At 52.9% G+C, this 15,415-nt stretch overlaps 1 protein-coding gene across 5 annotated transcripts in view; it reads left to right on the top strand.

Annotated features, from left to right (window-relative positions):
- Positions 1 to 333: 333 nt before the first annotated feature.
- The window catches only part of DOCK6 (dedicator of cytokinesis 6), a 62,814-nt gene continuing 47,732 nt past the window's right edge, over positions 334 to 15,415 (top strand). For 2 of the 5 annotated variants that reach the window (XM_054463957.2, XM_054463960.2), the window contains exons 1-7: positions 416 to 488; positions 9,681 to 9,768; positions 10,438 to 10,613; positions 10,846 to 10,914; positions 11,148 to 11,277; positions 12,306 to 12,518; positions 15,231 to 15,316. In XM_054463957.2, coding sequence (XP_054319932.2) covers positions 445 to 488; positions 9,681 to 9,768; positions 10,438 to 10,613; positions 10,846 to 10,914; positions 11,148 to 11,277; positions 12,306 to 12,518; positions 15,231 to 15,316 — 806 coding nt within the window. In that variant the 5' untranslated portion in view covers positions 416 to 444. Of the gene's footprint in view, positions 489 to 9,680; positions 9,769 to 10,437; positions 10,614 to 10,845; positions 10,915 to 11,147; positions 11,278 to 12,305; positions 12,519 to 15,230; positions 15,317 to 15,415 lie in introns of all 5 variants that reach the window. The other 3 variants (XM_054463955.2, XM_054463954.2, XM_054463956.2) reach the window with 3 other exon arrangements.

The raw sequence follows: 15,415 nt of genomic DNA, 5'->3' as shown, positions 1-15,415 counted from the left end.
TCTCAGCGCTTCCCTTCCCTCCCGCCTCAGGCTCAGTTTCTCCAGCCCAGCTCCCAGGGTGGAAAGAACGTCCCCGCCAGCCCCGGAGTCTGGGGCACCCCCAGTCTGGGTCCCAGCGCCTCCTCTCCCTAACTTCCCTCCTCAGCCTCAGTTTCCCCAGCCCTTTTCCTAGGGTAGAAAGAGCGTCCCGCCCAGCCTGGATCCCGGAGCCTCCTCTCCGTCCCCAGCCTCAGTTTCCCCAGCCCCCAGGACTCCAGGCGACCCCTCCGGCCGGCAGGGGCAGCACGGAGCGGCCCGGGCCACCCGGAAGGGCCCCGCCCCCGCGCCGGCCCCGCCCCGCCCCGGCTGCCCAGAACCGGGAGGCGGAGGCGGAGGCGGCGGCGGCGGCAGGGCCGGGGCCGGGGCCCAGGGTGGCGGCGGCGGCGGCGGCGGGACGCGAGGACCATGGCGGCCGCCGAGCGCCGCGCCTTCGCGCACAAGATCAACAGGTAGTGTGGCCGCAGGGCCCCCTCCCACCTCCCCCACGTGGCCCGGCCCCGCCCCGGGGCGGTGCGACCCTCCCCGCCCGGGCGCCCCCAATTCAACCCCTTTCCGCCTCGGCCCGGGTCCCGCCAGCTTCCTCCGGCCGGGGCTGGGAGCGGGAGAAGGCGGGGAGGGCCGCGGGGGTCCCGGCGGGGGTCCCAGCGGGGGTCCCAGATGGGAGTCGCGTCGGGGCTGGGAGCGCGATGGCGGCTGCCGTTCTGCCTCCCTGACGCGCGGGGGTGTGTCCGGAGGGCTTCGCGGAGGAGGTGGCGCGGGGATGCGGATGCCGGGCGCCCCCTGAACTCCCTGCCCTCCGCGTCCGCGTCTCGTGGCCCCTCACTGTCCCCGCTCTCTCGGAGATCGGGGTGGGCCGGACTTTCTGTTCCTTCCTCAGTGCCTGGTTTGGGGCAGGGAGGCTCCAGGCTCTGAGATTTGGGGACAGAGATGGGCTCCTTGGTGGCGTTTGAAACCCCTCGAGGAGTTTCTCGTGCCCTTCCCCCTCCAGGGTCCAGTGCCCAGCTGTCGGGGGAGGGGAAGGGGGACAGCTGTGGACGCCCCCCCACCTTCTGCTTCAGGCTCTCCCAGCACGGGCTGGACCGCGCTGGGGATGTATGGGTGATTGAATGGAGGGAGTGGGGGCTGGGGACAGAACCAGCTGGTGGGCAGACGGGGGAGGGGACAGGCCCTAGGCGCTGGGGGATCCATTTCCGTGGCCACTGGGGATTGTGAGAGTCACAGCCTGGGACGGGGATATCGGACTCTCTGGGGCTGAAAAGCCTCGCCCCCAGTTGGCGGGGGATCTTTGCGACAAGGGTGCGTTCAGAAGCTCAGGTATCCTCTCCCCAGGGGACCTGTTCTGACTGCCCCCAGGTGAAAGAGCCGCCCTGTGGGTTGGGCCCTGGTCTTATGGAGACAAAAGATCCCCCTCTTGGGATATAGTGGCGGAGAGAGACCAGAAGCCTGATCAAGTAGATTACCTGTCAGTGACAAGTGCTGTAGGGACAAGAAGACAGGGAAGGGGGATGGGAGGGTGGGGGCTGCTTGCGATGCGGGAGGTGGGTCAGGAAGGCCTGGATGAGCAGGTGCCTTTGAGCAAAAACCTCAAGGAGATGAGGGAGAGATCGAGGCCTGTTTGTGGGGGAAAAGAGTGGGAAGGGTTTGTGCAAAGGCCCTGAGGCAGGAACAGAGAGCTGGAGGGGGACAGTAAGAGTAGAATGTACAGGGTGTTGTGGGCTGTGCAAGGGACTTTGACTTAGGTCCCCAGGTGAGGTGGGAGCCATGGGGAGTTCTCAGCAGAGGAGGGATGAGACCTGGTGGCTGGGGCATAATGGCTGGGCAATTTTTATATTCTATCATTATCTTTGTCTATAAATTGGCTTTCTGTCTTAGACCTTTGGTGTCTTTGAGGCTGCAAACATTATTGCTGTCTTTTTCTTTTTCTTTTTCTTACCTTTTCTTTTTCTTTTTTTTTTTTTTTTTTTTTTTTTTGAGACAGAGTCTCGCTCTGTCACCCAAACTGGAGTGCAGTGGCACAATATCAGCTCACTGCAACCTTCCCCTCCTGGGTTCAAGCGATTCTTGTGCCTCAACCTCCTGAGTAGCTGGGGTTACAGGTGCCCACCACCACACCCAGCTAATTTTTGTATTTTTAGTAGAGAAGGGGTTTCACCATGTTGACCAGGCTGGTCACGAACTCCTGATCTCAGATGATCCACCCACCTCCCAAGGTGCTGGGATTACAGGTGTGAGCCACTGCACCCAGGCTTTTTTTTTTTTTTTTTTTTTTCCTTTACAGGGTCTTGCTCTGTCACCCAGACTGGAGTGCACTGGTGATATCTTGGCTCACAGCAGTCTCAATCTCCCGGGCTCAAGTGATCCTCCTGCCTCAGCCTCCCAAATAGCTGGGACTACAGGTGTATGCTGCAACACTCGGCTAACTTTTTAACCTTTTGTAGAAACGGGATCTCACTATCTTGCCCAGGCTGGCCTCAAACTCCTGGGCTCAAGCGATCCTCCTACCTCGGCTTCCCAAATGCTGGGATTACAGGCGTGAGCCATTGCGCCCAGCCTGCTGTCTGTTTCTTTGCATTTTGGTCTGTATGTCCTTGGGTCCTGGTTTTTACTCAAGTGAGAAAGAGGAGTTTTGGATACTGTAGAGCTCAGGGAAAGAGTAGAGAATGATCCTGGGGCCCTAGTGAGCTGTGAGGGAGTGGCCCAGGGCTTCCAGAGCAACTTCGCTCTTGGGCACCCAGGTGTCTACATACTCAGAGCTGGTCCTATATTCATCTGTTCATCCATTCAGTCATTTATTCCACAAATACCAGATTAACCCGAATATTAGACAGTCTTCCAGATTTCTAATGAATGGATAGATTCTTTTAAAAAAGGTTTGGGGAGGGCAACTTAAAATACAAAATTTTAAGAGTGTAGACAACATGGACAAGTGTTGCTGTATGCAATCTAATTTGTTCTTTTTTTAACTTGTACAATTTTTAATTTTACAGATAAGGTATGGAATAATGAGAATGATCAACATTTGTTAGCACTTACTGAGTGCTGGTCCCCATCTGGGATATCACTTGTTTAATCCTCACCAAGGCCCATTGGCTCAGGTGTGACTATTCAAACTGAGGTTTAAAGTGGTTGTCACTCTCGGCAGGGCACGGTGGCTCACACCTGTAATCCCAGGACTTTGGGAGGCTGAGGCGAGTGAATCACCTGAGGTTAGGAGTTCGACACCAGCCTGAACAACATGGTGAAACCCCGTGTCTACTAAAAATACAAAAATTAGCCAGGAGTGGTGGCACATGTCTGTAATCCCAGCTACTCCAGAGGCTGAGGCAGGAGGATCACTTGAACCCAGGAGGTGGAGGTTGCAGTGAGCAGAGATCGTGCCACTGCACTCCAGCCTGGGTGACAGAGTAAGACTCTGTCTCCAAAAAAAAAAAAAAAAAGGCCAGGCGCGGCGGCTCACGCCTGTGATCCCAGACTTTGGGAGGCTGAGGCAGGTGGATCACCTGAGATCAGGAGTTCGAGACCAGCCTGGCCAACATGGTGAAACTCCGTCTCTACGAAAAATACAAAAAGTTAGCTTTTTGTAACTTTACAAATTTACAAAAGCGTGGTGATGCACGCCTGTAATCCCAGCTGCTTGGGAGGCTTAGGCAGGAGAATTGCTTGAACCTGGGAGGTAGAGGTTGCAATGAGCCGAGATCCCACCACTGCACTCCAGCCTGAGCGACAGAGCGAGACTCCATCTCAAAAAAAAAAAGAAAAAAGAAAAAAAAGAAAAGAGATAACGATTCATTGGAGGGGTGGGAAGAAAATGAGGTATTTATTGACAAATTTCAAAATCCCAAAATTACCACTGAAATTTCAGGGAAACATCTCTCTCTCTCTCTCTCTCCCCGATCCCTGAATATATCGGCAAACACAAGCACATACACATATTGTTATTTTTTTACCATTTAAAAAACTGTAACATACAACATTCATACCAAAAACTACAAATTTTGGGCCAGGTATGGTGGCTCACACCTGTAATCCTACCACTTTGGGAGGCCAGGAGTTCACGACCAGCCTGAGCAACATAGCGAGACCCTGTCTCTACAAAAAAAAATTACTCAGGTGTGATGGTGGGTCATACCTGTAGTCCCAGCTCCTGGGGAGGCTGAGATGAGAGGATCGCTGGAGCCCAGGAGGTTGAGGCTGCAGTGAGCCATGATTGCGCCACTGCACTCCAGCCTGAGTGACAGAGTGAGACCCTGTCTCGAAAGAAAAATAAAGTAGGCTGGGTGTGGTGGCTCATGCCGATAATCCGAGCACTTTGGAAGGCTGAGGCAGGAGGATCACCTGAGGTCAGGAGTTCGGGACTGTAGATGGTGAAACCCCATCTCTACTAAAAATATAAAAATTAGCCGGGCATGGTGGCGAGTGCCTGTAATCCCAATTACTGGGGAAGCTGAGGTAGGAGAATCACTTGAACCCGGGACATGGAGGTTGCAGTGAGCCGAGATCACGCCACTGCACTTCAGCCTGGGTGGCAGAGACTCCATCTCAAGAAAAAAAAAAGAGAGAAAGAAAAGTGCAAAGTTTAAAGAATAGTTATAGGCCGGGCGCGGTGGCTCATGCTTGTAATCCCAGCACTTTGGGAGGCTGAGGTGGGCGGATCACATGAGGTCAGGAGTTCGAGGCCAGCTTGGCCAACATGGTGAAACCCCATCTCTACTAAAAATACAAAAATTAGCTGGGCATGGTGGTGGGTGCCTGTAATCCCAGCTACTCGGGAGGCTGAGGCAGGAGAATAGCTTGAACCCGGGCCGTGGAGGTTGCAGTGAGCTGAGATTTCACCACTGCACTCCAGCCTGGACAACAGAGACTCCATCTGAAGAAAAAAAAAAAAGAGAGAGAGAGAGAAAGAAAAGTGCAAAGTTTAAATAATAATTATAAAGCAAAGGGCAGAGAAATGGCCGCTTGGTCAATTTCCCATGGGGACCATCTCCACCGTCCTGGCTCCCTCCCACATGCCAGGAGCCCTACCTGATCTGGCGTGTTTTAGGTTGTCATATAAACTGAATCATGAGATGTTGCATCCATGTGCCCAACTTTGTTCACTCAGCATCATGTCAGGAAGGCTCAGCTGGGCCATTGCCTGCAATCCTTTTTCATTGCTGGGTAGTATTCCCCTGCCTCGTGCATTTATTTCCCTCTTTGGTCAGTGAACATGTGAGTTTCACTTTGGAGCTGTCGTGATCAGAGGTGTCGACATTCTTGGCCATGTGTTTCCTTCTGAATAATCTACACCTTGGAGTAGAATTGCTGGATTGGCATATTTTCAACCTTGCTTAATAATCACAGATGGTTTTTTCTGTGTGTGTGTGTGTGTGTGTGTGTGTGTGTGTGTGTGTGTGTGTGTACATTTGTGTTTATTAGAAAAGGGGTCTCGCTATGTTGCCCAAGCTGGTCTTGAACTCCTGGCCTCATGTGATCTTCCCACCTCAGGCTCCCAAAATGCTGGGAATATAGGCGTGAGCCACAACACCTGGCTTACAGATGGATTTTTTTTTTTTTTTTTTTTTTCTGAGACAGCGTTTCATTCTGTTCCCTAGGCTGGAGTACAGTGGCGCAATCTCGGCTCACTGCAACCTTCACCTCCCGGGTTCAAGTGATTCTCTTGCCTCAGCCTCCTGAGTAACTGAGATTACCGGCATGTGCCACCATGCCTGGCTAATTTTTGTATTTTTAGTAGAGACGGGGTTTCACCATGTTGGCCAGGCTGGTGTTAAACACCTGACCTCAGATGATCTGCCCGCCTCGGCCTCCCAAAGTGCTGGGATTACAGGAATAAGCCACAGTGCCCAGCCTTTCTTTCTTTTTTTTTTTTTTTAAGAGACAGTGTCTCTGTAGCCTAGGCTGGAGTGCACTGGTGCCATCACTGCAGCCTCAAACTCCTGGGCTCAAGCGATCCTCCCGCCTTGGCCTCCCAAAGCACTGGGATTACAGGTGCAAGCCACCATGCCTGACTCTCATGGTTGTCATCTACGTCTCACCTTGGTGTAAAAACAGGATCAGAGGCCAGGCACAGTGGCTCACACCTGTAATCCCAGCACTTTGGGAGGCTGAGGCGGGAAGATCACGGGAGGTCAGGAGTTTGAGACCATACTAGGCAACATAGTGAGACCCCATTTCTACAAAATAATAATAATAATAATAATAATAATTAGCCAAGCATGGTGGTATGCATCGGTTGTCCCAGCTACTCGGGAGGCTGAGGCAGGAGGATTGCTTGAACCCAGGAGGTTGAGGCTGCAGTAAGCCGTGATTGCACCACTGCATTCCAGCCTGGGCGACAGTAAGACCTGTCTCAAAAAAACAGACACAAAAAAACAAAAACAGGCCGGGCTCAGTGGCTCATGCCTGTAATCCCAGAACTTTGGGAGGCTGAGGTGGGTGCATCACCGGAGGTCAGGAGTTTGAGACCATCCTGGCCAAGATGATGAAACCCCATCTCTACTAAAAATACAAAAAATTAGCCTGGCGTGGTGGTGGGCGCCTGTAATCCCAGCTACTTAGGAGGCTGAGGCAGGAGAATCGCTTGAACCCTGGAGGTGGAGGTTGCAGTGAGCTGAGATCATGCCACTGTGCTCTAGCCTGGGCAACAAGAGCGAAACTCTGTCTCAAAAAAATAAATAAAAAAATTTTTTAAAATGAAAACAAAAAACCAGGGTCAGAAATCCCAGCTGCCTAGGATTGTCTTTGAAGACAACATGGTGGCAGCAAGCCCTAATTGAGCACTTACTGTGTGCAAAGCCTTACACTCAGAACAGCTCAAGAAGGTGGTCAGTGGCCTGAGCTCCGAGGCTGAGAGACTGATGGTCACTCATCCACGCTTGATGGGTGTCCGTGCAGAGTCCTGTGATGCAGTCAGCTGGCTCTGTGGCTGTGGTGTTGCAGACCCGGCATTTTCCCACTGCAGGGGCCTCTCTCCAAGGCCAAGGGGAAAATGAAGCTGGAGGCCCAGCCGTCCCTCCTCCCCTCTCCCTCCTCTGGAGCAGCAGCTGCAGAACAGCTGGGACCAGGGCACAGCTTTGTCCCCTGTCCCAGCATCTTTTGTAAATTATCCCCCAGCCCCTGTGTGCCCAGGGTTCTGGAGGCAGCAGCCTGACTTTGGGAATTTGAAGACAAAAGCCCTAATTTTTCACATCCTTTGAATTCCCCACAAGCTCCTTTTTCAACCGCCCCCCAGTCAGTAGAAGCAAGACTCCAAGACTGTTAAGAGCAAAAATGGGGCCAGGCGCGGTGGCTCACACCTGTAATCCCAGCACTTTGGGAGGCCGAGACGGGCGGATCACCTGAGGTCAGGAGTTCAAGACCATCCTGGCTAACACGGTGAAACCCCGTCTCTACTAAAAATACAAAAAATTAGCTGGGTGTAGTGGTGGGCACCTGTAGTCCCAGCTACTTGGGAGGCTGAGGCAGGAGAATGGCGTGAACCCGGGAGGTGGAGCTTGCAGTGAGCCGAGATTGTGCCACTGCACTCCAGCCTGGGCAACAGAGCGAGACTCCATCTCAAAAAAAAAAAAAAAATTTACAACTACACAGGGAATTGGGAAGCAGAAGGGAGTAAGGCCTGAAAACCGAGTCAATCAGCTTCTCTATTTTAAGAGGGACTGAGGCCCAGAGAGGGTATCCTACCTGCCCAAAGCCACACAGCCAGAAGACCTGGGGTTTCCCCTCACTCAGCAGATTTGGGCAAGTTGTAGAAGAAGACTGGAAGGGACTCACTCATTCTATCCAAAAAAAGTACAAGGCGGGCAGATCGCTTGAGCTCAGGAGTTCGAGACCAGCCTGGGAAACATGGCAAGACCCTGTCTCTACTGAAAATAGAAAGATTAACCAGGCGTGGTGGTGCACACCTGTAATCACAGCTACTTGGGAGGCTGAGGCTGAGGTGGGAGGAGGATCACTTGAGCCTGGGAGGTGAAGGTTGCAGTGAGCCAATATCGTGTCACTACGCTCCAGCCTGGGCAAAAGAGCAACCCTGTCTGTCTCGGGAAAAAAAAAAAAAAAAAAGGAAGGTCGGGAGCGGTGGCTCATGCCTGTAATCCCAGCGCTTTGGGAGGCTGAGGCAGGTGTATCACCTAAGGTCAGGAGTTTGAGACCAGCCTGGCCAACATTGTGAAACCCTGTCTCTGCTAAAAATATGAAAAATTAGCTGGGCGTGGTGGCGCATGCCTGTAATCCCAGCTACTCAGGAGGCGGAGGCAGGAGAATCACTTGAACCAGGGAAGGGGATGTTGCAGTGAGCCGGGATCGCGGCCATTGCACTCCAGCCTGGGCAACAAGAGTAAAACTCCATCTCAAAAAAAAAAGGAGTGTGTGCCTAGTATGTGCAAGGCCCTCTTTGGGGGACGCACAGCCCTAGCTCCTGCTGTCACAGAGACCCCAGGGAGCAGGAGTCTCCACACTCAAAGCACGGAGCCCGAACTCAGGTCCTTTGCACCTGCTGTGCCCCCTGCTGGGCACCCTCTACCCTCAGGTAACTGCATGGCTCTCTCATTCCCTTCTGAGCTCAGCCAGAGGAATTGGAGGGCTGAGCCATCCCTGTCCCCACTGGCTCTGCTCCACATTCCTGCAGAATCCCCTCTACTGCGAGTCTTGCCCCTTTACCCCCATCCTCCCTATTTTTTTTTTTTTTTTTTTTGAGACAAAGTCTTGCTCTGTTGCCCAGGTTGGGGTGCAGTGGCGCGATCTCGACTCACTGCAACCTGCACCTCCTGGGTTCAAGCGATTCTCCTGCCTCAGCCTCTCAAGTAGCTGAGACTACAGGAGTCTGGCTAATTTTTGTACTTTCAGTAGAGGCAGGGTTTTCCCTTGTTGGCCAGGCCCTTCTTGAACTTCTGACCTCAGGTGATCCGCCTGCCTCAGCCTCTCAAAGTGCTGGGATTATAGGTGTGAGCCACCACGCCCGGCCATCCTCCCTGATTTTGAAGGCCTGCTCAGATCCAGGTGGCCCAGGAAGGCCCCAGGGCCCACCTTGGTTGCATGGGGTTACTTAAAAGGCCTCCCAGCTCTGGGCCCCGCAGGCCAGGTTGACCTCTGACACAATGGCCTCATCTCAGGATCTCTGTGACTTTAGGCCAGGCCCCAGGCTCCGCTCTGCCCAGCAGCTCTGTGAAGTCAAGGCAACAGCTACAGATGGGTAAACTGAGGCTCAGAGGTGGAAATGACTTGTGCAAGGCCCCAAAGCAAGGATGGGAAGGGATATATGTTCTGGATGGGGTCCAGGGGCAGGGCTGGGTGTGTTGGGGAACAGCAGGATGGACAGAGGTCCCACAGATGAGGGAGCAGAGGCCAAGGACCCGTGGGCCTCCCTCCAGACCTGGAAGATCACAGGCCCAGCCGGGAGGGGAAGGAGAGTCCGTGATGGCTTCAGACCCCACTGGTGGCAGCATTCTCATCTCCTGATCTGTGCTTGATGGGGAAGGGGTTGGGGGAACCGGGGAGCTGTGGGCCCTTAAAGCCTCAGCACTCGTGGTTCTCTTGGCCCTCGGCCTATTTATTTCATTCCACAATCTGGATTTTCCTCATAGAAAGAATCTGTCCGCTCCGCTGCCTGAGTTTTCCTGTCCCCAGTGGCCCCCTCCCTGTCTTTCCAGGACGGTGGCCGCAGAGGTGCGGAAGCAGGTGTCCCGGGAACGCAGTGGCTCCCCCCACTCCAGCAGGCGCTGCAGCAGCTCCCTGGGGGTAAGTATTTGGGGGGTCTGCCCCCAGCTCCCTGCCGTCTCTCAGACAGAGGTAGGGGCTTCCTTGGCCTAGGATCTATCCCACCCCCTCCCTCCTGTGGCCTGTCCTGTGGGGACCCAGCAGTGTCAGGGGAGAGAGTCCCTGTCCTGGTCCTAGTACTGTCACCAATTCCTGTGGCCACTCTCCCTGCAGCTGCTTGTCACCCTGTGGGTGGTCAGGGGGAGTGGCTCCCTCCTGATGTCCCCCATCTCCAGCCGCCTGGACCACCTATATGGGGATGGAGGAGGGGGAGGTTGGGGAGGGGAGTGACTTTCGCCTGAGAGGTGTGGGCCACGTTGCCCACAGGGTTGGGGGCGCTTTAGGAATTCTCTTTTGCCTGGCCTCTGTCAACATTTCTTTCCTTCCACTGTTAGTTTCTGCCCTTCCAGGCATGGGGTGTGATTTCCTTCCTGGAGCCCCTGGAGGGAGGGGCAGGGCAGGGAAAGCTGAGGTGGGGGGTGGAGAGTCTGAGGTCATCGTCCTCCATGGTTCCTCCGTAGCTCCAACACCCTCCATGGCTCCCACCGCCCCCCTATTTGAATTTGAAGCCAGCACGCACCCACCCCTGCTTCGTGCCCCCACTCTCAGCCTCCTAGGCAGTGCGATCACAGCCACTTTGCTCCAATCCAGGTCCCACTGACTGAAGTTGTCGAGCCCCTGGACTTTGAGGATGTACTTCTGAGCCGGCCACCAGATGCTGAGCCCGGTCCCCTCAGGGATCTGGTAGAATTCCCAGCTGATGACCTGGAGCTGCTGCTGCAGCCCCGGGAATGCCGGACCACGGAGCCCGGGATCCCCAAGGATGAGTGGGTTCAGCCCCACACCCTCTCTGCCTGTGATTCCACTCTGTCTCTGCCATCCCCATCGACAGCCCGAGTTGAGCTCCTGGCTTGGCCATGACCTTGGACAAGCCATGCTTTTTCTCTGAGCCTCCATCTCCCCTTGTCTGGAATAGGCAGGACAGTGCTAACCTTACAGGCTAGCAGAAGGATTCACAGAGGCTCTGCCTCTGTTTACCCTTATCTTCTTTTGCTGCAGAAAACTGGATGCCCAGGTGAGGGCCGTGGTGGAGATGTATATCGAGGACTGGGTCATCGTCCACAGAAGGTGAGTCTGACTTGGGGGCAGCTCAGGGGGTTCGGAACCCAAAAGGGCTGAGCTGATGTCTGCAGCCGGTCCTACTGTGTATCTGCCCATTGTCCCTGCAAGAGCAGGCAAACTTGTCTGGTGGAGCACAAGGACGGTGGCTTTGGAGGTGCCATGTAGGTGTGTCAGAACACACTGGGGACCCCCTGGGGGCCCTCAGCCCTCCCTACCTGCCCAGCCCCGTTTCCTGCTAGGTATCAGTACCTGAGTGCAGCATACAGCCCCGTCACCACGGAGACACAGCGGGAGCGACAGAAGGGCCTCCCCCGCCAGGTCTTTGAGCAGGATGCTTCTGGAGACGAGAGGTCCGGCCCTGAGGACTCGGTGAGGAAGCCCCTGGCTGGGGTCACAGAAGGGATATGTGTGGAGGCTCCGGCCTCAGCTTTTGGTCACATGTGACAGGAAATGACCCAAACAGGCTTGAGCTCAAAAGGAATTGCATCAGTCCCCATGAGTAAAAAGTTAGGGGTCATAATTATAAACATTTATTGAGTGCTTAGGGTGTACTGAAGGCTTTATATGTGTCCTCTGCTTTCATCCTAGGAGTCAGGGCAGCCATTACACCCAGGCAAGGAAACTGAGGCACAGCAAGGTTCTTAGAGGCCGTGAGCCTGTATTTTGTCAATCAACATTTACTGAGCACCTACTGTGTACCAACCGTGATTATTCCAAATATTATTGTTGTTTTCATTATTATTATTATTTTAATTAATTATTTTGAGATGGAGTCTCACTCCGTCGCCCAGGCTGGAGTACAGTGGTGCAATCTCAGCTCACTGCAACCTCCACCTCCCGGATTCAAGCAATCCTCCCACCTCAGCCTCCCGGGTAGCTGGGATTACAGGCATGCGCCACCATGCCGGCTAATTTTGTTATTATTTTTAGATGTACGTAGGGAAACTGAGGCCCTTAGAGTTGGGGGTCAGAGACCCAGTGTCACAGAGCTGAGGTGGGATTTGATCCAGTGCAGGAAGGTCAGGAAGAACTCTCTCCTTCCCTGGCGACAGTGAACAAAGTCCCAGGGAAGGCTTTCATTGGCCCAGCCCAGGCCCTTGGAGCCAGTCCCTAGGGTAGGTAGATGTGTTTTGATTGGCCAGATAAGGATCACCTAAAGTCCCAAATGTGAGATAAGGAGTAGCCTCCCCCAGCAATGGTAAAAGTTGGGAGGCTCTCCAGACAGAAGTTTCTGGAAAGAGGGTAGGCAAAACCCCCAGGTGACCCTTAGAGTGATGACCCTTACCCCCTGACCCTCAATTTCCCCATCTCTAGAATGAGTATGAGGACACTGTCACCAGAGTGGGGTGAGGGTGTATACAGCTGGCACTCAGTGCTTGCGCATTCTCCACTGGCAGAATGACTCCCAGCGTGGCTCAGGCTCCCCAGAAGACACACCTCGAAGCAGTGGTGCCTCTAGCATCTTCGACCTGAGGAACCTGACAGCTGACTCATTGCTGCCCTCACTGCTAGAGCGGGTGGCCCCAGAAGATGTGGACCGGCGCAATGAAACCCTTCGACGGCAGCACCGGCCCCCAGCCCTGCTCACCCTCTACCTGGCGCCTGACGAGGTGGGTGCCCCTTCCCAGATATCAGCCAACCAGCATTTACTGGGTGCCTATTGTATACTTCATGTTTATTCAAGAGCTTGTATAGATGGACATCTACTATATACACCTGTATTAATCCAATCAGCATTTATTGGGCACCTACTGTATATCCTATGTTTATTCAATATCTTCTGTATGTGGACACCTACTATATACCCCTATATTTATCCAACCAGCATTTATTGGATGCCTATTGTATACCCTATGCTTATTTAATAGCTTCTAGGCCAGGCATGGTGGCTCATGCCTGTAATCCCAGCACTTTGGGAGGCTGAGGTGGGCAGATCGCTTGAGGCCAGGAGTTCAAGACCAGCCAACATGGTGAAACCCCATCTCTATTGAAAATACAAAAGTTAGCCAGGCATGGTGGCAGGTGCCTGTAATCCCAGCTACTCAGGAGGCTGAGGCATGAGAATCGCCAGAACCCGGGAGGCGAAGGCTGCAATGAGCCGAAATCACTGTCACTGCACTCCAGCCTGGGCAATAGAGCAAAACTCTGTCTCAAAAAAAAAAAAAAGTAGCTTCTGGCTGGGTGTGGTGGCTCACACCTATAATCCCAGCACTTTGGGAGGCTGAGGCGGGTGGATCACCTGAGGTCAGGAGTTTGAGACCAGCCTGACCAACATGGTGAAACCCCATCTCTACTAAAAGTACAAAAATTAACCAGGCATGGTAGTGGGCACCTGTAATCCCAGCTACTCTGGAGACTGAGACAGGAGAATCACTTGAACCTAGGAGGCAGAGGTTGCAGTGAGCCAAGTTCGCACCACTGCATTCCAGCCTGGGCAACAGAGCGAGACTCTGTCTCAAAAAAAAAAAAAGATAGCTTCTGTATATGGACACCTACTATATACCTTTATAGTTAGCTAACCAGCATTTATTGGGCACCTACTCTATCCCCTATGTTTATTCAATAGCTTTTTTTTTTTTTTTTTTGAGATGGAGTCTTGCTCTTGTCGCCCAGGCCGGACTGCAGTGGTGCTATCTCGGCTCACTGCAAGCTCCGCCTCCCGGGTTCACACCATTCTCCTGCCTCAGCCTCCTGAGTAGCTGGGACTACAGGCACCCGCCACCACGCCCAGCTAATTTTGTATTTTTTTTAGTAGAGACGGGGTTTGGCCATGTTGGCCAGGCTGGTCTTGAACTCCTGACCTCAGGTGATCCACCCGCCTCGGCCTCCCAAAGTGCTGGGATTACAGGCTTGAGCCACGCGCCCGGCCTCAATAGCTTTTACATATGAACACCTACTATATACTCCTATATTTATCCAACCATCAACACCATAGGAAAGGTAAAAAAATATATAAAATAAAATTTTTTTTTGTTGAGACAAGTCTCGTTCTGTCGCCCAGGCTGGAGTGTAGTGGCGCCATCTCAGCTCACTGCAACCTCCACCTCCCAGGTTCAAGCGATTCTTCTGCCTCAGCCTCCTGAGTAGCTGGGACTACAGGCACGTGCCACCATGCCTGGCTAATTTTTGTATTTTTAGTAGAGATAGGGTTTCACCATGTTGGCCAGGCTGGTCTCAAACTCCTGACCTTGTGATCTGCCTGCCTCAGCCTCCCAGAGTGCTGGGATTACAGGTGTGAGCCACTGCGCCCGGCCAGAAAATAAATTTTTAAAAATTATTTATCCAACAAGCATGTATTGGGTACCAACTGTATATCCCTATATTTATTTAATACCTGAATGCCTACTGTATAGTTCTCTATTTAATCAACCAATATGTATTGAACACCTAGCACATATGTCTATTTTTATCCAACCAACATTTATTTGGTACCTAGTATACACTCCTGTGTTTGTATTTGGCCATTTATTGAGTGCTTACTATATACACCCATATTTATTCAATCAGTACTTACTGGTTGCCTTATTGAGTGTATATCCCTATATCTCCAATCAACATTTATTGGATGCTTTCTGTATATGCATATGTTCATCCAACCAACTTTTAGTAGGTACCTATTGCATACCTCTATAATTACTCGACTAACATGTTTGGGTACCCACTGTATTGTTGGCATTGGGGATATAGCCATGAACAGAGAGACCCAGTCCCTGCCTTCAGAGTTCACTAGCGGAGGAGAGACCTCTCTACTAGGAACTTATAACCGAGACAGAGTAGTGCTATGAGGAGGTGCTAGTAATTGTCCCTCACACGTTCCTCAGTGTCCCGGCCACCATGGCTCCTTACACCAGGACGTTGTGGGCACCCGAAAGAGGTGCCTGCCCAGGCCTCAGGGGTCAGGGAGGACTTCCTGGAGGAAGTGTTGGCTAAGCTGCAATCCCAGCTACTCCGGAGGCTGAGGCAGGAGAATCACTTGAACCCGGGAGGCAGAGGTTGCAATGAGCCAAGATCACACCGCTGCACTCCAGCATGGGTGACAGAGCGAGACTCCATCTCAAAAAAAAAAAAAAAAAAGCTTCTATATATGGATACCTACTATATACCTCTATATAGTAGAAGTATATATGACCAGTGAGCAGACATTAGCCAGACAAGGAGGAGTGGGAGAAGACAGGCTTTCCAGGCATGGGAACAGCACGTGTAAAGGCTCAGAGGCAGGGACGGAAAGACGGTTAGTCAGGCTGGGGTAGAGCTGGTCTGAGGCTGGGCATTCCAGACCCTTCCTGGAGGATGTCCCAGCTCCCACTCCCCACTCTTGGCAGGATGAAGCCGTGGAACGCTGTAGCCGCCCAGAGCCACCCCGCGAGCACTTTGGACAGAGGATCTTGGTCAAGTGTCTGTCGCTCAAGTGAGTATACTGACATGTCTCTCTTCTTAGATGCGTGAAAGGACCACATGGGTTCCGGTGGGGTACACACTACATGAGCAGTGCCATTACCGTGTGCAG

Source organism: Pongo pygmaeus, chromosome 20 (genome assembly GCF_028885625.2).
Source record: "Pongo pygmaeus isolate AG05252 chromosome 20, NHGRI_mPonPyg2-v2.0_pri, whole genome shotgun sequence".
NCBI lineage: Eukaryota > Metazoa > Chordata > Mammalia > Primates > Hominidae > Pongo > Pongo pygmaeus.
This window is presented reverse-complemented; position numbering and strand designations above follow the sequence as displayed.